Source organism: Festucalex cinctus, chromosome 15, assembly GCF_051991245.1.
Source record: "Festucalex cinctus isolate MCC-2025b chromosome 15, RoL_Fcin_1.0, whole genome shotgun sequence".
NCBI classification, from domain to species: domain Eukaryota; kingdom Metazoa; phylum Chordata; class Actinopteri; order Syngnathiformes; family Syngnathidae; genus Festucalex; species Festucalex cinctus.
In genome coordinates, this window is record NC_135425.1 from 11148172 (window position 1) to 11171709 (window position 23538).

A 23538-nucleotide genomic window follows, 5' to 3' on the forward strand; every position below is an offset into this window, starting at 1 on the left:
CGCGTCAAGACTTTTATGCTCAATTCGCTGTATTTTCCTCTCATGGGGAAAAACGTTTGAGTTGATACCGGACCATCAATTGAAGCTGTACTTTAAATAATAATATATATATTTTTTTTTAAGTATAATAAATCGACCAGCGTCATTGTTGTTTTTTCCCTTTACCTAATGGCTGAGGTTAGTTTTTGTTTCTATTTTGTATTACTTTTTACTAATTTGCAACAAAACAATGCTTTAAAAAAAATGTCATTATTGAACAAATATTCATGTATAATCAGTTAACTGAATTCATTGAAGAATTTAAATTTCCTGCTTGCACAAAAGTATCCATCTATCATATGAACTTGACAATGACATCATCAATTGGCTTAAGTGGTGCGCTACCATCACGTCTCCTACATTTATTTTTACACTTATGTGGTTTGCTTTAGGTTATCAAGAAAATTTAGGTGCTATAAAAACAAACAAGCAAACCGGCTACACACTACAGCATAGAAGTGGAAAATATAAATAGTTTTTTTAGTTTTACTGCTTTTTTAAGAGATTACAGAACAAAATGACCTTTGAGATTGAACGTATGAACATGCATTGGTGAAATATGGGCATAATTTTGACTGTCTACATGTAAACTTGGCAGAGAATTAATTGCAGGGCACCCTGGTTTGGTCCCAATAATGTGCATCTCTTTGACAGTTCTACATGCAATGCTAGAAAGGCACACTTAGTTAACGCCATACTTGCTGTGTTTTTCATTGTTTTATATTTCTAGCCTAGTTATGATTTACAAGATGTGTTTGTGAGAATAGCAACGTTGTGTCTCCTATATGCTATATAAAAAAAAAGCCCAATTGAAGAATTACTGAGGTATACTATATATTTCTCTTGCACAGGAAGGCACAGAGTTGCAGGATGAGGAGGAAGAAGAGAGTGAAAAACGGCTTTTACCTGTTGACATGTGCTACTGTTATGAAGAGCTGTGCTCCAAGCCATTCATCACACCAGAGTCTGACATACCAGAGAACCTCCTGTTCCTCTCGTAACTATTTTGTAACTATTTCAAACCCTAAATATTTGTATATAATTAGACTTTGATGCCATGTAATCTCTATATTAATTTGTTTTTCTTGAAGTCATTCATTTGGCTACGACTGTGGCCGGAGAGCAAACCTGCAGGTGCTGGATGACAGAACTCTGGTCTATATAGCCGGTCAGCTGCTCGTCCTGCTTGATGTTAGCACCAAGCAGCAAAGATACCTGCGGTCATGCAGTGGTGCTGGAATTGGCGCCATTGCGGTAAAGTATTCCGGAGAAGCTCATATCAGTCTCAATTAACAAACCATATCTATGAAAACAATATGACTGAACATAACAGTAATATATTTTGTAGGGATGTTCGATACCACTTTTTTTCAGACCGATACGATACTCAGACCCTCAGTACTCACCGATACCGATACCAACTGCCGATACCAGTAGTACATTTTGACAAATAAAAAAAAAAATCACTAAAATATATTTTTAAACAAATATATTTCCTTTAATTTTGACCAAGAAAAAAAAAAACAGCACAGTCACTCTTCAATAGTCTTAACGCTCAAAATAAAACACAAAAATGCTCTTTCAGTTTAAGATTCACAATTTTGAAGTATTTCCAAACCGTTGAAGTTTTGGTGAAAAACTGCTCCAAGCTCGCGCCATTTACAGGCAAGGAGGACTCATTTAACGTCTTCCCCCTCTGCCATCAGTCGCTTGTACTCGTCTGCGTCACGAGTACTCGAGTTCTTGAAAAAAGGCCTGTATCGGCCCAATACCGATACCTGGTATCGGTATTCGCCCATCCCTAATATTTTGTGTTATAGTGGAAAGAACAGTTCAAATATATGCAATAAAAGTAATAGCAAGAGTGAAAATGCAAGCTTAATTGTTCCTGCTAGTGATTAGCAATTGTTTTCACAGGTAAGCCATGAGAAAGATTATTTAGTAGTGGCAGAAAAGGGAAGAAAACCCATCCTGATGGTATATAAATATCCTTCATTACAAGCATACCGCATCCTGAGAGGTAAATAGAACTACAATTCATCATTGTTATCATTTATTTCCCTTGTGGGCTTGTGTCTGATCATGATCATGTGTTTCCTGTGCATAGATGGTACAGAGCTTGCATTCTGCTCCGTGAACTTTAACAGTGATGGGATTCTGCTGGCCAGCCTGGGCAGTGCACCTGACTACATGCTGACTGTGTGGAACTGGATGCAGGAGGAGGTGGTGCTCAGGTGCAAAGCAATTTCTCAGGAGGTTTACCGAGTGACTTTCTCCCCGTACAACCCCGGCCTACTGACATCATCAGGATCTGGACATATCAAGTAAAGGACGCAATGCTTATTCCACTGAAAAGATATATGTATACATTTTTCATGGAGGTGTTATAGCCAGGTCCCACCTTGTCAGTTTTATATGGAGTCACAGGAGTGCCAAAATTAATAGGAAATACAAACACAATCAATCAAATATTTACTAATGCAGACATACAAAGGCATTCAATAAAAGAGAACATTTATTCCTATTAATTTTGGCACTCCTGTGACTCCATAGTTTCATGGCTCACAATAAGGCTTAATACATAGTACATTTACCTAAAAAAAAAAATAAAAAAAAAATAAAAAAAAAAATGGAAAATTCCTTTATCTTTGCTGTAGAATGAGTATATTTGAATTTGGCATTCAAATATACTCATAAGTATTACAAGTATTTACATCTAGATTGGATACAACGTGAAAGAAACCATCTTTTATTTGAATACACTAGTTAATTTTGTCTGCCATTTTTAAATTTAGTCTCAGTTTTAGTCCAAGTTCAGTCACGCTTGTGAGTTTTTATCACAGTTAATCAATGTCATCCTATTTTTAGTAAACAATAAATCTAGCATTTTAGTTTATATTTTAGCCATCCAAAAAACGTAATTTTAGTCGTCTAGTTTTAGTCAACAAAATCTGTCAATGTTTTAGTCTAGTTTTAGTCAGGACAACCATTTTACTAACCTTGCTCTCGCTTGCAAGATGAATTCTTGTGGTATTTGTGAGTTCACAAACTCCGGAGAATACATCTTGTACCGCTCTCTGTGATTTCCACCGATACGAACCACTGGTGGTTCGGACCAATCACAGAGCGACATTGTGTTTGGGGAGGGAGATGCAACCGTGATGAAACCAGGAAGTCAGCGCAGACGGCTAACAAACAAACACAACATGGATGAATGGACACTGCAATTAATTCTGTACTTGCAGAATGACTCACCGTTTCCTTGTTGAATGTTGAACAACAAAGGGCGCTTTGTGCATTTCTAGCTGATAACATGTTTGTGCTTTTCCCCCCTTCGATATGAACGAAGACAAAATTTTCACCAGCGGCCATGATTGGTTAAAACAAACGTGTAGAATGACGCATCGTCCAATCAGCTCGAATTATTGTACAGAATGTCCCGCCTTTCCCGAGCAAATTACTGTGGAGAGGTACCAGATGGATATCGCGGAGAACTCACTTGAGTCAAGCGCAATGTCTATCTGGCTATTACCATGTTACCATTTACCCCTGTATGTATTTATTTATTTATTTATTTTTACAGCAGATTTAGTTAAGCTTTTCGAATGTAAAAGCATTTCACGTAAAATGTTCTCATCTTTTTTATGAAAAACAACTTCACACGCAATTAAAGCGGCTACTATGGCTTCATGCTATTTGGCTAGTAAGTTAGCTAGCATTAGTTAGCAGTTGCATTATTATTGTTGTAACGTTATAGCCGTTGGATTAATGTTAAGTTATAACTATAATTTACTTTTTTTTTTTTTTTTTTTTTAATCTTTCACTATGAATCCACCTCCTGTCTGTCCCGTGTGCTGCATGTCAAATGACAGTGTCACAGATGTGACAGATTAGCAGAGACAATTAACGATGTAATTTTCATCTTGTTTTTGTTCATGAACTAAAATGTCCATAGATTTTCGTCCAGTTTTTATTAAATGAAGGACATTTTCGTCTCGTCTTCATTAGTCGCCGAACATGCCTACTGATTTAGTCCCAGTTATTGTTGATTAATGAGGGTTTTAGTTAGTGTTGTTCCGATACCGTTTTTTGGCTCCCGATACCGATACCCAGCTTTGCAGTATCGGCCAATACCGATACTTGAAGGTTTTTTTTCCTCAACATGAAAAAGCTGTCCTGCCATTGGTTCAGAGCACTCAGGGGCCAATATGATATCTTAGATCGGGATGCAGTGAACATGTCACATACCAGTGAATGTTGTGCACCAGCAAGTCACAAGATGCTGCATCCAAAATCCTATATTAGCGTTGGAATTAATGGTATCGGCATGTTACTTGTGAGTAGTCACCGATACCGATACCACTGTTTTAATGCAGTATCGGCACCTCTGCCGATACCAGTATTGGTATCGGAAGAACACTAGTTTTAGTCTAGTCTAGTCTAGTCTAGTCTAGTTTTAGTCCGTTGAAAAATGTGTGTTGACGAAATTATTTTTGTCAAGTTTTTATTGACGAAATTAACACTAGAATACACCAATTCTGTGAGCGGGTATTCCAAGATGTAAATTAAGTTTTGTTGAAAGAATAGAATTTTTTTTTTTTTTCAAAACGAAAAAAAGAAAACTGTTGAATATTCAATGCACGTTTTCTATGAAAAACAGGGGAAATGGAGGAGAAAACTGGAAAACCCCAAAATATAAAAAAAAAAATATGTACCAGTATACTGAAAAATAAATCAGAGAACATGCAAATCTGTGGGTGTCAAACCGGAAGTATACAGGGGTTGACTGTAGTTTGAAGTTGTAGTATCACCAGAGGGGGTCGCGGTGGTTCTCATGAGTTCTTATTGTGAAACGGGAAAGTGGTCGACACATTTCCCAAACAGCTTGCGAGCTTCTGTTTCATATGACAGGTCATATGCAGGACAACTTCAAAATGACATCATTCCTTCTCTCCCCAGGTTCTGGAAAATGGCCAGCACATTTACAGGTCTGAAATTGGAGGGGCTTATTGGCCATTTTGGAAAAACTGCAGCTACAGATATTGAAGGCTACGTCGAACTTCCTGATGGAAAGGTCTGATGTTGTTGTTGTTTTGTTTTTTGTCAAAAGGGGACTTATTTATGACAAATACATTTCAGATTGATCTTCAAAATGAAGCTCCCTTGGCTTATAAAACCTGTTTAGTTGAGACAAATCATCTGAGTGCTTCACGACAACAAATTGTCATTTTGACCACTGCCCTTCCTCTCAGGTGTTGTCTGGCTCAAATTGGGGCAACCTGCTGTTGTGGGATGGAAATGCTATTAAAGTGGAGCTGTGCAGCAAGGGAGGACATTGTTGTCATGCAGGGGTTGTCCAACCTTTTGCCTTGGAGGATGGGCAGCTGATGACCTTTGGCTCTGATGGAATGATCCGGGTAAAATACATCGACGGGATTACCTTTTATCCTTGTCAAATCAATTCATCTTTATTTATACTGAGCCTTTAACCCTCCAGGGCTGGGACTTCGAGACCATCGACGCTGCAGACAGTAGCAGCGAAAACAGCAAGTTTGAGTTGGAGCCCATAAATGAGCTTGCAGTCGGGCGCCACGTTTGCATCTTTTCAGTCGCGAAAAGCTCCCAGGCTGACTCTACTGTTTGGTTTGTGCAGGTCAGCGGTCATCAGACACTTATTAAAATATGTGTTTCACATGACGCTTTGCCTCAGTGATATCGAAATGAGTGGTTTTCTTTGTGGTCTGGTAGGATTCTAATGGAGCCATTTGGAAAGTGGATCTTTCATTTACATACTCAGTAAGGTTCACCCATTTTTGATGATTTTAAAATTCAGACATACATATTTTTTTCCAATACCCATCAATATATTTGCTGTGACTGAAGTGGCCAGTCGTTTTGTAGGGATGTAATGATAAGGGCAATATCGTGATATTAAAACTTCCACAATATCGTCGTCGTCGTGTTCACAATATTTAAAAGGAACACATCTGTTAATAAAGTCAGGTTGATTTCCATTTGTGCAGTTCTAGCACCCTAGAGGCTAGTTAATTAGTGCAATTTAATTTTCATTAGGGATGTTTTGGCCTTCTCTGTTTAAAATCTATGCTAATTGTCAGATGAAGACGAACCTAATTTGCTTGTGAATCGATCAATGTGTGCTTGCATTAGCAAATAAGTGCCTCAATATTCTTATTAGAGATTGTAGGTGGTTTATATGCATTGCTGTAATGTACAAAAGCACAATATTGTGCTTTTTTTTAGTATATATATATATATATATATATATATATATATATATATATATATATATATATATATATATATATATATATAATTTTTATTTATTTTTATTTTTTTACAATATTGTGATCTTATTTAAATATCGCCAACCCCCTACAATATTGTGATAATTATCGTATTGTGACCCTCATATCATGATAATATCATATTGTGATGTTTGGATATCGTTACGTCCCTAGTGTTTTGTCCAAAATATCACAACAGACCTTATATTGTATATCTGTTGAATTTGTAATCTGATTTGGTCAAACCCTCTGATGCTCAGTTTATATAGAAATCTAAATAAATGTTGTATTGAAAAAATCACTCCCATACATTTTACATAAGCAAACATTGACCCTGATCTTGTGTAAGTGTTTACACCAGGGGTGTCAAACTCATGCTAGCTCAGGGGCCGCATGGAGGAAAATATATTATCAAGTGGGCCGAATCGTGAAAATAACAGTATATAACTTAAAAACAATTGCCATAATTGATACGCATATTTTCGTGGACCAGCCCTAAATTACGGAGCTCATCTGTAATCATATTGTTCCGAAAAATAAGACGGATGCAAATGGAATGCGGCAACACTTTGCCGGTATACATTCCGGACGTGTTAAATTGACCTGTTTTCAATATATATTGTTCCCAGAATGCATTGCATGGGTGTTAATAATGTTATAAGCACGTTAATCCTTGTCATATCTATTTGTGTTACCAGTAATTTAACACATTTATGTCTGTGTATGATAAAAAAAAAAAAAAAAAAAAAAAAAAAAAAAAAAAAAGTTTAAGTTGAGTGCAAAATAAAGACATCCAGGATGACGATTCCCCGTTCAAGTTGCATTACTCATCTGAGGACAAATTTGTATGTTTCGATTGTGGCCGGCTGATGAATTAGTCATTACATTCTTTTTATTTATTTTTTTTAACTTTACAAAATCAACTCGCGGGCCGGATTAAACCCACATGCGGGCCTGATCCGGCCCGCGGGCCGTATGTTTGACACCGCTGGTTTACACTGATATTAAAAGATGGTTTTAACGTGCCTGTGAACAGACTCCAGATCCCGTGTGCCTGTTTTCCTACCATGCCGGACCAATCAACGGCCTGGATGTCTCAAAGAATAGTTATCTCATGGCCACGACTGCTTTGGACCGTGAGTTGGTATTTCTAATCTATACTCTACATACCTTCGTACATGTTCAACCTCCCTATTTTTTGTCCAGGTTCAGTCAGAGTCTTTGACTTTCTGGCAAAAAGAGAACTAACCTGCAGCTTCTTCACTCGAGGTGGAACTGCTCTCCACTGGGCTCCACCTCCGGTAAACGGCACGGCGCGGGAAATGGGAATGCTATTTCCTTCCCAATAACGAGAGACAGATTAAACCGCCTCTTATTTGTGTCCATCTCTAGGTGACTCAGACTGGAGGTTTGCTTGTGACTGGCTTTGAAGATGGAGTTGTGCGCTTACTGGAGCTTTATGACCCCTCAGGCCTTCAAGTAGTAACCAGGCAAAACGTGGAGGCTCAGCTGCGCCTCAAACAGGCCTTCAAACCTCATAATGCCCCTGTTACCACTGTCGCATATGAACGGAATGGAACGGTCTTGGCCACCGGGGTAAGGAGGCTTAACTTTAATGGAGCATTCTCGAGTAATTATTAGACTTCTTCGTACATCTTATGATGGAGTAATAGTTTCAATTGTTTCGCTTCATCCTCAGAGCTCAGACTGCACGGTGTTCTTCTTCACTGTTGGAGAAAAATATGAGCCGATTGGTTTTGTGAACGTTCCTGGACCAGTACAAGTGATGGAGTGGTCATCTCCTACCCATGTAACTTTGTATTTTATTTTGAAAAAGAACACGCTGACTATTTTTCCCACACCCGAGAATTTGCAATTAAACAGATCCCTATTTTTTATTTTATTTTTTTTAATCTAGGCTGAGAACAATCTGCTAATCCTGTGTCTAAGTGGTCATATCGTTGAGGTACTGTGTCCTGACTCTGAAACCCTCCAGACAGCCAAATCCTATCAACTGCTTGAACTGCCCAGAAGAACCTTCCGCTTCAAAAGTATCAAATCTCGAATCAGGGTATTATATAAATTATTTTTTTATATTTTTTAACATCAAGTTTAATGACACTGGGGAGCACAATTGTTTGTACAAGTTGTTGTTAACAAATATTTGGGTGCAGAATCCAAAACCGATCTCCGAAGTTTTTGAGCTATAGGATCCCAGGTGTTTTAAAAAATATATATAAAATAAATGTGTATGTATGTAAATTAACAACAAGATGGAATAGTTACAACTTACAAGCTTTGAAAAAAAAAACAGCATACAATGAAATCTAACTTACAACGGTATGTCCTTGGTTACAAGTAGGACTGAACAATTTTACGAAAAAAAATTGAATTGCGATTTTGATTCAATTTGCAATTTTCTTCAAATAAAGGTCCAGCACAATATTCACAATGTACAGTAACATATACAAACATGACAGAAATCATACCATCAAAATATTAAAAGATACCAGGTTAACAAAAAAGTTAGCATAGCACAAATCCTCTTAATTCCCATTATGCTTAATTTCGGTTTGCAGATATTGATAGTACTTCTCAGCTTCTGTCTCAATTGTGACTGCACATAGTGCACAAACAAGTTACCACGTAGCTATAGATGAATCCCACCCTAAGCAGCTCAGAATGAATTAAGAATATTCTGAATTAAGAATAATTCAGTCTTACTAAAATGAATCAGTGGAATTCTGCTTATCTGGAGGGTAAACTGTGGAGAGAAAAAAACCAACGTGCTTGAAAAAAAATTATTTGAATTTTGGAATCAGCATTAGCATTATTATTTTAATCAGCACCAAAAAGTAACCTTTTTTTTTTTTCAAATTGCTCCCCAGTGTAATCATCATATTCACGTGACTCTTATATGTGTAAGTCTCAATAAATCTGAGTTGCTTGCGTGGCCTTCAGAGAGAAGAGGAAATAGAGAGACGACAAGAATTAAAGGAACAGCGAAGGAAGGAACGTGAAGAAAACGAAATCACAGATGAAGAGGAGGAAGAAGAAGAGGAGCCGTTGCCCCGTATTTATATACCCGACCCTCCAAGTCCTCTCTACTGTGGTTTCTTCTCCCAGCCTGGGCAATTCTGGCTCTCGGTGGTTCGTAGACAAAAACTAAAAAAATAACAATTGCTTTTATGACCTAAAGCATTTGCAGCCACCACATATTCATAGGGGAAGTATAATTTATCGCACAGCAACATATGCGGTATTCTCTTTCAGCGTGTGACTAGAGAGTACTGTTTTTCTTTTTTTTAGTGTGAGAGTTCTTGCTGAAACAATTTTAATTATTCGTCTCTTCTTTAGGGCAGATTTGACTCCGGTTTCTTGTACCACTGTAAGTTTTCTGAGAATCAGGATGAGAATTCAGAAAACTGTCCGGTGGAGCCATTTGAGTACCTTGCTATCCATGATGCTGATAGTGACCCCATTTGTTCAGTCACCTTCAGGTATTATGAGTGTTTGTAAAATTCAGTTAGTAGGCATGATAAATAAATAGCAACACATCATCAGGTCATGTTTATGTTTGGTTGTTTGTGCCACAGTTCCAACAGGCAGTTGATGCTCTGCGGCATGCACTCAGGCTCCGTCAGAGCTTATCCTCTGGATCCTGATGATTATGCCCTAAGCTCCATGAAGGCATACTGGGAGCTGAGCATTCATGACAGCAATTATGGACACCTGTGGCACATCTGTTGCAGCCATGACGACCAGTTTGTGCTGACAGCAGGTGATGATGGCAACATCTTCTCCTTCTGCTTGCTTCCTCATGAAGAGCTGCAGAAAGGTTTGAAGAAGAAAAAGGCAAAGGTTCCTTCACCAAGGGTGAGTAAACACTTTCCGGGAAGAACGTCTTTTGAATTATTCTGTAGTAAAAAAAAAAAAAAAAAGTGTAGTTCAAAAGAAGTGGAACAATTTGTTTGTTTATGTTGTATACTGAATACATTTGGGACTGAAACCCAAATGTATTCAGTTCTCCATCTGAAACTTAAGACCGTAAGACCTTTTTCTCCCCGATGAAGTCTTTTGTTGTGTTTTGGGTCATTTTCTTGTTGCATGTTGAAGCTTTTCCTGATTAGTTTGGATTATTATTTTCTTTTGTAAATTGCTAGACAAAATAATGATGTAGACTTCAGAATTCATCCACCATCAGGAAGTTAATCCATAATTAATTCATTGGTACACATTTTTAATCATCAACAGAATGCAGCCGGTAAACCTCTCCTCTGACGAATGACTATGACGAATAATGGGGGTGAAACAGTCCTTTGTGCATCTATCTATCTATCTAGCTATCTAGCTAGCTAGCTAGCTAGCTAGCTTAACTTACATCAAGTGTAAGTTGCGTAAGTAACCCTTAAAAAAATAGAACCGAGTTAGCATCATGTTTTGGGTCATTTTGAGTGTGAATGGGTGTGGAGTAAAATATGTGTAGATCCACCCCACGTTCAGCCACTAATCGATCTGCAGCCAGGTTGAACTCCACATAGGTGTAAGAAAATTGGTTGAATGGTGATACATGTGGGGCGGCATGGTGAGCGAGTGGTTAGCATGTCCGCCTCCCAGTTCTAAGGACTCGGGTTTGAGTCCAGGCTACGGCCTTTCTGGGTGGAGTTTTGCATGTTCTCCCCGTGCCCACGTGGGTCTTCTCCGGGTACTCCGGTCTCCTCCCACATTTCAAAGACATGCATGGCAGGTTAATTGGGCGCTCGGAATTGGCCCTTGGTGTGCTTGTGAGTGTGGATGGTTATTGGTCTCTGTGTGCCCTGCGATTGGCTGGCAACCAGTCCTGAGGTGTACCCCGCCTACTGCCCAGAGCCAGCTGAGATAGGCTCCAGCACCCCCCGCGACCCTTGTGAGGAATAAGCGATCAAGAAAATGGATGGATGAAGGTGATACATGGGTAGTTGTAAAATGTCAATTAAAATGAACATCTTATTCTTCTAACAGGTGGGTCTGGAGAATGAAGTGTTACCCAAAGACATTGATGATCCAGCAGCATACAGGTTAAGTATGAAAAAGCACTCGTGGAATTTTTTGCAGTAGCCGTGCGCTTGTTAATAAATTCAATGTTTCTTTTGCGGAATGCAGCATTTCATGTTTTTACATTTAAATGATGCAATGTATTGGAACGAATCTTTAACTTTAAGGTCCTCATTTTCGTAAACATGCGCACGTGGCGCTTGGTGTAAAAACTGGTGCATCTTAATTTTCGTGCCAGGGCAAATCTAGTTTACCATAATAGGGGAACTAAGCTAAACTAAACTAAACCAGGTCAAAGTTGTGGCGCAGGTGATGTGCAGTTTTTTTCATTTTATTCAGGTATGGGCAGACAGATTCTGTGATATGCTGATATATGTGGTGGATGTCACGATATTTCTCAATTTAAACATGACAATGACCTTAACATTATTTTAACTCTCTGAATCACTGTAGAAATCCATCCATCCATCATTTGAATTAATTTAATGCACAATAATTATCAGCATTATTATCATCTTGACCCCGCGACCCTTGTGAGGAATAATTGGTCAAGACAATGGATGGATGGATGGATTATCATCTTGAATCTATTTTTAAAAGAAAGGGGGTATTGGCCAACTTTACATTATCCGCAATTAGAGACTGAGCTTCTTGCAATTCCATACAAATATACTTTGTGCGCACATATCTCCTGTATGAATTCCAGCGTTTCCATTATACTTATATAAGGAATGGGGGGAGCCGCTTTGATTGCCCAGGAATCAAGTTGGCTGTGTTCAGTTCCCCCAGTGCCACAACGTCGCAAACACCCATTTCCAACTACACACGTCGACGAAAATACCCCCAAACCCCACCCATGCTCACAGATACATTGCACTTCACACTAAACTTTCACTGGGCATGAAAATATGTCCCTGAAACACAGTTTCTCCCTCCTTCCAGCATTGAGACGGCCAAACAGAAGCTCGAGAAAGATCGCCAACGTCGGGAAGCTGACAAGAAGATAGCGGCCAAACGAAAAAGACTTGATGAGCTCCAGAACATGTTTAAAATACTACTGAATGACAACCTTAACCTGTCGGAACATATGCAACTGACTTCTATGGTATATATGCAGACACTAGATAGAGGAACAGTAAATGTACATATTTTGTAGAATTTTTATTGAACATCAATTATGCTATTATTACATGACAATAGTGTGCAGAGCTTTAATGTCTCCCTCTGTGTTATAAATCATTGATATAATGTATTTTTACCACCTGTCCTTTGGCTCGCTTCACATGGGCCATTAAAAAGTTTTTTGTTTTTCTGCTTTTCTTGTAAGTAGGAACTGCTGCTAGATCAACGTTTCGAAGAGCAAGCTGAGAGAGAGAAAATTCGACGATTAGACGAAGTCCAATACCAGATGAGCTGGCGAGAGGAGCATTCCCATTTGTCGCTCAAAAAGCTACAAGACTGGTACTGTACTGACTAAATCACAAAAAAAGGATTGGTGATAACCTTTCTTTCATATACTGACATAACATCCAGCCTGCTATCACAATGAAACGCATTCCAGGTTCGGCGACTCTTCAGAGTCCAACATTGTCACTGTGTTCGCCATCCGCACTGACCACAGTGTCTCCACCTACCGGATTCCAAATCTTTCTTCAACCCAGCTCGAAGAGGAGGTCGGTTCTGATGTTAATGGACCCGATGTGGTTGAACGTCAAAAACCTGTGGATGAAACTGAAAAGGACAGTAGTGACACAGATGGTAAGAGAGTTATGTATTGTAACGATAACAGGTTTATATTGTATATTAAAACTGACACAATATATCGTCGTCGTCATGTCACGATATTAAAAGCAGCACATCTGTTAAAAAAAAGTCAGGTTGATTTCCATTTGTGCAGTACAGCACCCTCTAGTGGCTATTTTTTTTAGTGCAGTTTAATTTTCACAAGGCATGTTTTGGCCCTTATGTTTAAAATCCACACTAATGTTCAGATGAAGGGGCGCGTAATATGCTTGTGAATCGAGTCAATTTGTGGAGGAACTCAATATGTGCGTGCATTTGCAATTAAGTGCCTCAATATTAAATGTTATGAGAGATTGTAGGTGGTTTATATGCATTGCTGTAATGTACAAAAGCACAATATTGTCTTTTAGTATTGTTTTAGTATGAGCTCTTTTTTTTTTTTTTTTTTTACAATATTGTGACCTTTTGTATCGCCAACCTCCCCACAATATAGTGATAATATCGTATTGTGACCTTCAAATCATGATAATATCGTATAGCGATGTTGGCATATTGTTACTAGGGATGTCACGATAAGGGCAATATCGTGATATCGTGATATTAAAACTGCCACAATATCGTCGTCGTCATGTTCACGATATTTAAAAGGAACACATTTGTTCAAAAAGTCAGGTTGAGTTCCATTTGTGCAGTTCTAGCATCCTCTACTGGCTAGTTTATTAGTGCTATTTAATTTTCATTAGGGATGTTTTGGCCTTCTATGTTTAAAATCTATGCTAATTGTTAGATGAAGGGGAACCTAATTTGCTTGTGAAGCGATCAACGTGTGCTTGCATTAGCAAGTAAGTGCCTCAATATTGTTATTTGAGATTGTAAGGTGGTTTATATGCATTGCTGTTATGTAGAAAAGCACAATATTGCTGTTTTTTTTAGTATGAGCTCTCTTTTTTACAATATTGTGATCTTTTTTAAATATCGCCAACGCCCCCATAATTATCATATCATGACCTTCATATCGTGATAATATCGGATCTTGATGTTTGGATATCGTTACATCCCTAATCCTTACATTCCTATTGTAACGCGTGGTGGCTAATCAGCCATGGACGGCGTTGCTGGTTAGCAAAAAGATTGGAGAGCAAACAAAGGGATTGGACTTCACATGTTTATTTTATTAATAATAATAAAAAAAAAAAAAAAAAGGTCATCTTGGCGCTACCACGCGTCACGAGTACGCATACAAGTCCACGGCATCAAATAAACATGTCCAAAATGAAAAAGGCCACCTTGTGGTTTGGTGCCATACTACGGATCATTACAATATATCAGATACTGTAAATACATATTTGAATTGCTAATGTGTGCTCCCCAGAGGAAGAAGCACCTCCTCCTCCTACCCCTGTGACCCGTGCTGCGCTACAGGTTACAGATCGGCAGGTTGAAAGGCTCCAAAAAGCTGCAGAGAAAGCTGAACAAGCACGAGCCAAGATTGCAAAGAGGAAGCAGGAATGGGACAAACTGTGAGTGGCACCTAAGAAAAAACATGCCCACCACTGCTCTAGCTGAATCTCATGGTTTTCCTTTTATCGTAGTTACGCAGAGAAGCCACATAAGGACTGTGAAGATCCACTTGATGTGCAGGCCATCTGCGAAGCCAAAGAGAGCATTGGAGACTTGAAACTTAAAACGGACAAAAACTTCACCGTGCCAAAACATCTACGAATGAGTGCAGTCAAAAAAAAAGTTGAGATGACCAACCTGGAGCACAATGTAAGTCACACATAAAATGAAAACTTAATGCCATTCACAGCAGGTTTTTCTAAACGACTGCATCCATCCCACCAGATTCATGAAAAACAGACTGAGATGAACAAAGAGATTGTGGCCTTGCGGGACTCCAAACTCCTCCTCGTCTCAAAACTGGAAGCCCAGGCCAAACAGCTCCAGAGGGTGCAGAGTTGTTTGCCGCCACAGTTCCACTGCCAGCCACCCCCCGTGCCCACTCTCCGAGCTGAGGAAGTACCAGAGAAGAGCCTACGATGCACCCGAGCCGTTCTAGAGAGATACAGGGAGCTGAGGGAGAAAAGGTGCCAGAGACATGTTTCACGTCGGTAGTTTGAAAGAAGCCGACTTTTGAGTGATCTGCCATATTCAAACAGGTTAAAAAATAAAGAGCTGGAGGATGAAGAGGGTGGGATGAGTGTGGTGGATGAGCTGGAAAAGGAGATTGAAGGATTAGAGAACATTGAAAATATATCAGATTCATCAGCAGAGGAGACTGCAGCGGAGGAAGGAGAAGAACTGAGTGAGGAGGAGGTGCAGAATATGGACAAGGACGCGTTGCTTGACATGCAGGACTTTCTCCTGGAACAGGTCTGTTTAAGTTTTTCTAAAATCTCAAGATCTACAGCCGTAATTCATGAATTTGTTGTTTTCATATTTAACTAGATGAAGAGCTCAGTGGATCAATTTGATAAGGAGCACATGGCGTGTCTTGAGAAAGTACAGATGCTGGACTGGAAGCTAAAACTTGCCAATCTCCGGCAGTTGACTCTTTATCAGGAGCTGCTGCTCCTCAAGGAGGTGGACAAGAGTGAGAAGATTCTGCAGGACAAGCTTGACAAACGTCTGAAGGAGGAGGATGAGTTACTGGTGAGAAATCATTTGAAAAGCCACCCAGTCTTTTTAGTTTTCGTTTTTACAGTTTTAACCACCAGAAGACTGTATATTCTCAGTTAAACTCTTTTGTGAATGTCCAAATGATTTGAGTACACAGCTGTGGAGGTTTTTTTTTTTTTGCTGGATGCTGAAGGTCTAATGTGTCCAAAATGGTTTCTAGTACCGATGTCTTAACTTGTTTCAACTATAGAAAGATTGCGTACCTGAAGGTCAGGTCACAGCGACACAATGGCCAAGCTTAAGCTAGCTAAACTCCGCGAACGGCCAAGCTAATTATTAAGAGACATTCATATGTCAAATGACAAATGACATTCATATGTCATTTTCAAATGTGGGCCATGCCTATAATCTTAAATTTGTATTTCACACTTCAGAACCTTTGCTAGATTTGCAGAATTTGACACAGTAGTGTTTTTTTGTTGTTGTGTTTGTAGCATTCCTCATTCCTCTAAGGCAGGGGTGTCCAAACTTTTTCATTTGAGGGCCACAAACAGAAAATCAGAAGGACGCAAGGGCCACATAATGTTATGAAGACAAATTGTGTTTAGTCCTAAAAATTGTACGAATAATTTATTTGTGCTTTTGCATATAAAAGCTACAGTATCTAAACCATTTTATTTGTAATATGGCAGTCGGGTTATTATAGTTTTTTCGTTTTAGTTCGTTTTTATTAGTTTTCAGGGTGGTTGTTTTTATTAGTTTTAGTTCTTTAATAAATGCTTAGTTTTAGTTAGTTTCAGTATTATTATTATTATTATTATTATTATTATTATTATTATTTTAAAATGTGTATTACTTGTGCGCAATATTTAAAAAAAACACCATGGGAGCGACGTCATCTGAAGATGCTTTTCATTTTGGTTGCAAACGTCATTATTCCGGTTGATATCAAAATAAATCTACTAAAAATCACACCAAAGACTAAAACGAAGGACATTTTTGCTATAATTATAGTTTTAGTTAGTTTTGTAAACATAAAATGTAATTTCAGTTAGTTTTCGTTTTTTTTTAAGTATTTTTTTTAATTATTTTATTTCGGTAACAATATATATTTTTTATTTTATTTTAGTTTTTTCATTAGTTTTATTGAACTAAAATAACCTTTAATGGCACCTGTGTTTTTCAAAACCCTCCCTTCTAACTTTGACCATCTCCAAACATTTTTGTTTTGTTTATTTTATTTGAACTGAGTCAAATGCCATTTATAGCATATGTCGTGGGCCACGAAAAAATGGACGGCGGGCCACAAATGGCCCCCGGGTCGTAGTTTGGACACCACTGCTCTAAGGCTAGCTACTAAGCAAACCTTAGCTTAAAAGCAGAGGAGGCTAAAACTAAACCATGTTTACACTAGACCTGGAATTGCCACCTCTGCTTTCAAGCAGGTAATTTCCATTTTTTGTAGAATGCAGACATGTTTGTCCCTTTTGTAACAGTCTGAGCTGGAGAAGTCTAGGAAGGCGCTAGAACTGAAGCGTAAAGATATTGCAAAACGGCAGGAGAAAGAAAATTCAAATACTGCGGCCTTCAATGCCATGCTGGGCGATGACAACAACTTTGAAGAGTATCTGACCAAAGTTTACAAGAAGAAGATAAAACGCAAGAAAAAGGAGGAGGGCAGTGAAGGTGATGGGATGCTTTGATCTCAGAATTTCACCTGTTTGTGTGCCCTGTAGAAATGATAAAATCCTTTTGCAGATGAGGATGAAGACAGCAATGATGACTTTGACGATTATGAAAACTGGGATGATGACGACGATGACGATTGGGACGGATTAGATGGAGATGGAGCTGTGGAGGAATGCCCTTCAGGTCAGTCTGTTTAGATTCGCTGTCATCCGGGTCATGGTAATCTGCAAAGTTTGAATCAAGGCAACTGGACTGATTGTGTTCGTTGAAGATGTTCCACCAATCCAAAAGTGTGCCATGCCCTCAATGTATGTTTGTGGGTGCCAGCAACAGCATTGTGTTGTGGGTTTCATTGAAAGGAGCTACAGATTTCATTGATTTAATGCATACTATTGAATTGCACAACTAATATCTTGATTAGCATATTAACCCATTTGATTAATACTAAATTTGAGATATGAATCTGAATGCATAACGATCGCATGCGGAGTTCCACAAGGGCCCGTTCTTTGACCATTTGGATTCACCGTCTGCATGCTGCCTCTTGCTCAGATTAGAGTATCACATCTCTCGTATAATATTTACGCAAGTGTTACACAACTTTACGTTTCAGTGTCATTGGTGTAATTTTTGACCCACACCTGGATTTTAACAACTTCAAAGCTATTACTAAATATGCCATAGCTTGAATTAAGGGCTTTCTGCCTCAACAAGAAAATGTGTTCATGCTTTTAGTTTTAGTAGGTTAGATTACTAAAATGGTATCTTTACAGATCTCGATTAAAAAAAATGAATCAACAGCTGCAGTTGATCCAAATGCTGTTGCCAAAATCCTTAAAATTAGGCTCACATCACATCTGTCCTGAAATCACTACACTGGCTTCCTGTTAGTCAAAGAAAAGATTGCTGCCGGGCTATAAACCTCAAAATGGTCTTGGACCAAAATACAATGCAAGATGTATGTATTAGTGCCCTATGAAGCATCCAGACCCCTCAGGTCATCTGGTACAGGTCTATTGTTTGTTTCCAGAGCCAGAACCGAACAAAGTGAAGCAGCATTTAGTTCTTAATTTTACTCCTCACTTGTGGAACAAACTCCCGAATCCCGGAGGTCTGCTCAAAATGTCAGATCATTTAAATCAGGGCTGAAAACATTATTGCTTATTCTTCTGAGTCTCTCTTTTGTTCTCTTGTTTTAATCTTCATTTGTACGCTCTCTTAATTTATATAGACAGAATCAAAGTTTTAATCATTTTGATAAATTGATTTTAAATGATTTTATTTTGTTTTTTACTACTACTACTACTACTAGTACTAGTACTAGTAGTAGTAGTAGTAGTAGTACTAGTTTACATCTACAGGAGATCTGAAAGTGCTACAATAATAAAAATTTAAAGTTAAAACAAGAACATCTAGCTAAAGGTCGCAGGAAGACATAAAACAAATTCACAAATTAAAATGGCTTTTAACTCTTTGACTGCCAAACATTATCAAAAAAACAACCCCAACAGTGCCAGCTGATTTTGAGCATTTTCACTCATCTTTCAAGACAAACAAAATATTGTGCGCTACGACTACATAAACATAAAAAAATATGTTTCTACCTTATTCCGTTCTTTAGTAATCACCATTTGAAAATAGGTAATTTGAGTGACATTGAAAAGATACATTCTTTTGCCCAACATTAACTTAGATATTATTATTTTTTTGTTTATTGGTGCTCTGTGAATTAGATTTAATGTGACAAAGGCTTTGATCATTCATGAAAACGTTCAATTTAAACATATCAGTCATGTTTCATTGTAATTTCATATACCGTGATCCCATTGAAAAAAGATACAATGCTGCCATCTGCTGGCCATAGTTAATGGGTGTTTTTGATTTCACAAACCATTGAGCAGGCAATGCTGCACAAGACGTTGCACTGCCCATTGAGAGAGAAAAAAAACAAAAAAACTTAGTCAACGTCAATTAACGTTTATGGCGGCATTCATTAGGATTTTAGCATACGTCATTAAACGTTTTTGGCGGTCAAAGAGTTAAAAAGAAACATTTTAAGTCCATTTTTAAAACGGACATAGTCGCAATAATCACACTGAAACACTATTGGTGTGCCACAGGGTGTGACTCAAAACTGTTTGAGGACATACTGGAGCTGCGTGAACGTCGCCTGGATCTGGAGGAGCTGCTGGCAGAGGAGAAGAAGAATGCCGAACAGCTGGAGAAGGAGTGCGACACCCTCGTAAAGAAGGTCAGAGCGGGGCGGGGCCAATCGGACGTCCGGCTTGGTGTCTTTTGGTCAATGAAAGTACCGGTAATGATTAAAGAAACACTAAGGAACATTTCAGCCTTCATAAAATATTTAAAAACAACAACAACAACTTTGTACTGGCACAAAGTAACTTTGAGGAGGGTGGTAGGAACCCTGCCACACACAAAAAATAAAAATCACAAACGTGCTGATTGCTTTACAGCATACATCACTTCTCCCTTTCTCCATTTGTTACAAAGACGGAAGTCAATCCAAACGTCTGCATGATTAGTGTTGTCATGGCAGAAGCTGCAAAACAAACGAAGCAATGAAAAGGTTTGTCTGGATAAGAATCTGCCCGTCTTTCATTCACTGGCGCGAGCTCAAAGACGACGCTATTTGCTGGTCCTCATGGGAAATGTGGTCTTCCTTCTTCTTTTCTTCTAAGCAGCGCACAGTTCGATCGAGTTGAGTAAACGAACTGCCTCTTTGAAGTTAATTGGATGCGAGTGCCTTTTTTTCTGCTTCTCGGCGAGCGCAGAGGAGGCGGGTACGGAGGGATGTTTGACGAAAGAGAGACATTTACAATTATACGGGTGCCGTTGCATTTTCTTAAAAGAAAAAAAATGTGTACATGTATGTGCCAGTGTGTACTAGTTAGCCCAAAGGACAACATGATGGGACACTGTGACTTGCTCAGAAGTGTTAAAACTAGTGCTGTCAAAGTTAAAGCGTTAACTAATTAACGCTTCAAATTTAGCGGGCAAAAAAAATGTTGGGAAAAAAAGCATTTTTAAGTCAGTGATTAATCATGATTAATCAAAATTGTAAGATGTGATTAATCTGATTAAAAAAATTAATCATTTGACAGCTCTAGAAGAAGAATATTAACATTTATTTATTGAGTAATTATTTGTTTTAACTTTACATAGTACATATTTAGTAATGCACCAACGATTCTATATTTTGTTTGAAAATAAAATACATTGTGTTCAATAAAAAAAAAAAAATGCTGCTTTATTCACACACATTTTTCAGAAAGGACATCTGTAATCTTAATACTATGACACCGCAACATTTTTGCTCATGGTTATCATACTGTCAAGATCTAATATCAGCCCATGCCTAATTGCAACACAAATTTTTGTACTCCCTAATTTTTGAGCTATGGACTTGCAGATGAAATCGGTGAAAATCAGTCTCAAGGCAGCAGAGGATGACTTGGAGGAAGTCAACAGAGAGAAACAGCAGAAAATGAACCAACTCGATGTTGTGGTTCCTCTTCGGCTGCACCAGGTTAAGAAAACGTTCTGTCTCAATGATTTCTTTATTTTTTGGTGATATTCAGTCATCTGTTGCGCGCTGGTTTGCAGATTGAGATTGACATCTCTCGCCAAGAGCCTTCGGACCTCAGCTCGGCGTTGGTGGTCACTAGGATGGAGCTACAACGGCTGCAGGAGCGAGTGAAGGAGTTGGCTGTAGAGAAGAATCAGCAGACAGAGGTGTACCGTCAGGCCCGTCAGCAGCACATCAGGCTCATCAAAGAACGCAAGGAAATGAGCAATCAGATCGAGTGTACGACCAAAAACAAACATCTGAAAGCCTCCAGCTCCCATTTGTGGAGTATTCACTTGAATTTGTAATTTGGTGCAGCGCTGGAGAAGCTTTGTCACCAGCTGATGATGACAAGGTTCGGCAGAGAGGTCGATATGGAGGTTCTGCAGACCCTGTGCGTCAACAAGACGGCTACAGAGCAGAAGCAGGAGAGAATGCTGCGAGAAATGGCAAATGCCAAAGACATCAAACAATGGGATGTAAGCTAAATTTTGCTTGTGTGTATGAGTCTTCTTGGATAAATTTCACGTTTCTGTTTTATTTTTTATTTATTTATTTTTTTTAGAAAAAAGTCCTAAAGTCTCGTGAGGCTCTGGTGGTGATGACAAGGAGCAACTCACAGCGTCTCCAATGCTTGAATAACCTCTTTGAACAGAAGAAGGAGCTGGAGATTAAACTTTACGCAAGACAAAAGAAAATTGTAATTAAATTACAAATGTGCCACTCTCAAATGTGTTTCCATCTTCTCATGATCAGTGGTCCTCAAACTTTTTCCACCGAGTACCACCTCATATACGCGCCAACATCATGACCAACATTAAAATACAGAAACACAGCAGGTGTAAGTGTACATCAAAAGTGATACAAAAGTTTTATTCCTAAAAGTAAATGTAATATTACCATTACAGGATAGTAAAAAAAAAAAGGGAACTTAAAAAATGATTCAATTGGAATATAGTGCAAAAAAATGTTAATAAAAAATAGATATATATATCATGATTAAATGGAAACATACTGAACTTAAATGTTTATCATAACATTTCTTTAATATTAAATGAATACATACTGAAGTTATAATAAATAAAATTATGCAGTGATTCTTTGGGTTACCACTAGAGGGTGGTATTTTTATTCTACACTGAGATCTGCAAGGTGTATGAAAATTAAAAACGTCAACCGCATTTTGATACGATGAAAATAGCAAAAATACATTAAACCAATCTTTTTTTTTATAATCTTTTGCGTTTTATGGTTGTCATAACGGGGATTGTTCCAGGATTTTTTCTGTCCCAGAGCTAAAAGTGGGCTGAAGCAACATATAGAGGACTGAGAATATAATCTATATATATATTTTATAATATCATAAAATGCTGAAGGGGCTTAATTGGGTGTAGACCGATTTCTGACAGGGAGCGCCTGCTACACCATCTGTCATAATACATATACATACATAATGTACTTGTGTGTGTGCTCAGGGGAAGCATCTTCAAGCCTGCAGTATGCGAGCAGACAGAGGTCAGATCTGGTGTCTTCAGGAACTGGTGAAAAATCAAGCTGAGCAGATTGAGAAGCTCTGCAAAGAGATCACCGATCACGGACATACTGGAGGTCACATGCTTCCCCCCGGCCATGTTCATTTACCGCCCATCCCTCGTCGGTCCACTCCCACAGTCCATAAACGCAGCAAAAAAGGAACACTTATACCTGGTATGCAGGACACGAGTGACAGTGAGACGAATGACTAAAAATGGAATTTTATTTTTCATTATTATGGGCCTGCTTTCAAAGCAAATTACTACATCTGACTGCTGCTGTTCAGTAGACAAATAACGCAACCGGAGGACCACCAGAATTAACTTCATAAACATTTTTGGCCATTAATTAGCCAAGAATTTATTCATGAAAGCAAATGTTGAAGATATTTCTCAATGAAATACATGTGTAAAAATTGATGATCGTATTCCATGTTTGCTTTTGTTATACTATACCAGCCTGTTGTCTAACATTTCATTGTCTATTGTTTGTATTGTTGTCATGTTCAAAATATTGAAATCAAATTTTCCTAATGGGCATTCATTCCTTTGTGCTTACTGTGTTCAAGTTGCTACCTGATAGAAGCCTACCGTATGTTAGCATACCAAATACTAATCTTTTTTTTGTTCTTAATTCTCATTTTACCCTTAACTTGCAGGCCATGGTGGAAATTCCTTAGCATGTTCATGTATTAGTGTTTTTTTTTTTTTTTTTAAATCACTGTAGTCTGTCTATTGAGGAGCGAGACATTCCCAAACATTATGTGAGACACAAATTATACAGCAACTGTTATTATTTTTCAATGTCATTATTTTGCAGGAGCCAATGTTAAAAACGCTCCCAACTCTTTAAAAAAAAATGTTTACTGGCTGGCAACAGGTGAATTTAATATTGCTGTAGTAGCTCATTGTTATTGTTGCAATTAAGAAATGAATGCGAGCAATTCTAACTAATAAAATATACATTCGTTTTGTTAATGTAAACGAGAGA

The 23538-nt window shown here is 38.3% G+C and overlaps 1 protein-coding gene across 1 annotated transcript; it reads left to right on the forward strand.

Annotated features, from left to right (window-relative positions):
- Positions 1–15: 15 nt before the first annotated feature.
- LOC144001933 (cilia- and flagella-associated protein 44-like) lies at positions 16–23531 on the forward strand. Its single transcript, XM_077496596.1, has 34 exons — positions 16–177; positions 891–1036; positions 1131–1293; positions 1957–2059; positions 2147–2363; positions 4999–5113; positions 5292–5456; positions 5537–5692; positions 5788–5835; positions 7381–7480; positions 7551–7645; positions 7737–7940; positions 8044–8154; positions 8263–8415; positions 9306–9494; positions 9702–9844; positions 9941–10220; positions 11346–11401; positions 12321–12483; positions 12709–12839; positions 12940–13136; positions 14494–14641; positions 14714–14891; positions 14967–15208; positions 15281–15494; positions 15570–15773; positions 17237–17426; positions 17499–17612; positions 19550–19680; positions 20860–20976; positions 21054–21255; positions 21334–21494; positions 21581–21715; positions 22491–23531. The coding sequence occupies exons 1-34, from the start codon at positions 169–171 to the stop codon at positions 22758–22760; spliced, it is 5250 nt and encodes a 1749-aa protein (XP_077352722.1). The 5' UTR covers positions 16–168; the 3' UTR covers positions 22761–23531.
- Positions 23532–23538: the final 7 nt, after the last annotated feature.

Coding starts and splice junctions, on each gene's coding strand:
- LOC144001933 (XM_077496596.1), top strand. Junction 8,416..9,305: donor GTATCAAATCTCGAATCAGG/GTATTATATAAA, acceptor CGTGGCCTTCAG/AGAGAAGAGGAAATAGAGAG. Junction 9,495..9,701: donor GGCAATTCTGGCTCTCGGTG/GTTCGTAGACAA, acceptor TCTCTTCTTTAG/GGCAGATTTGACTCCGGTTT.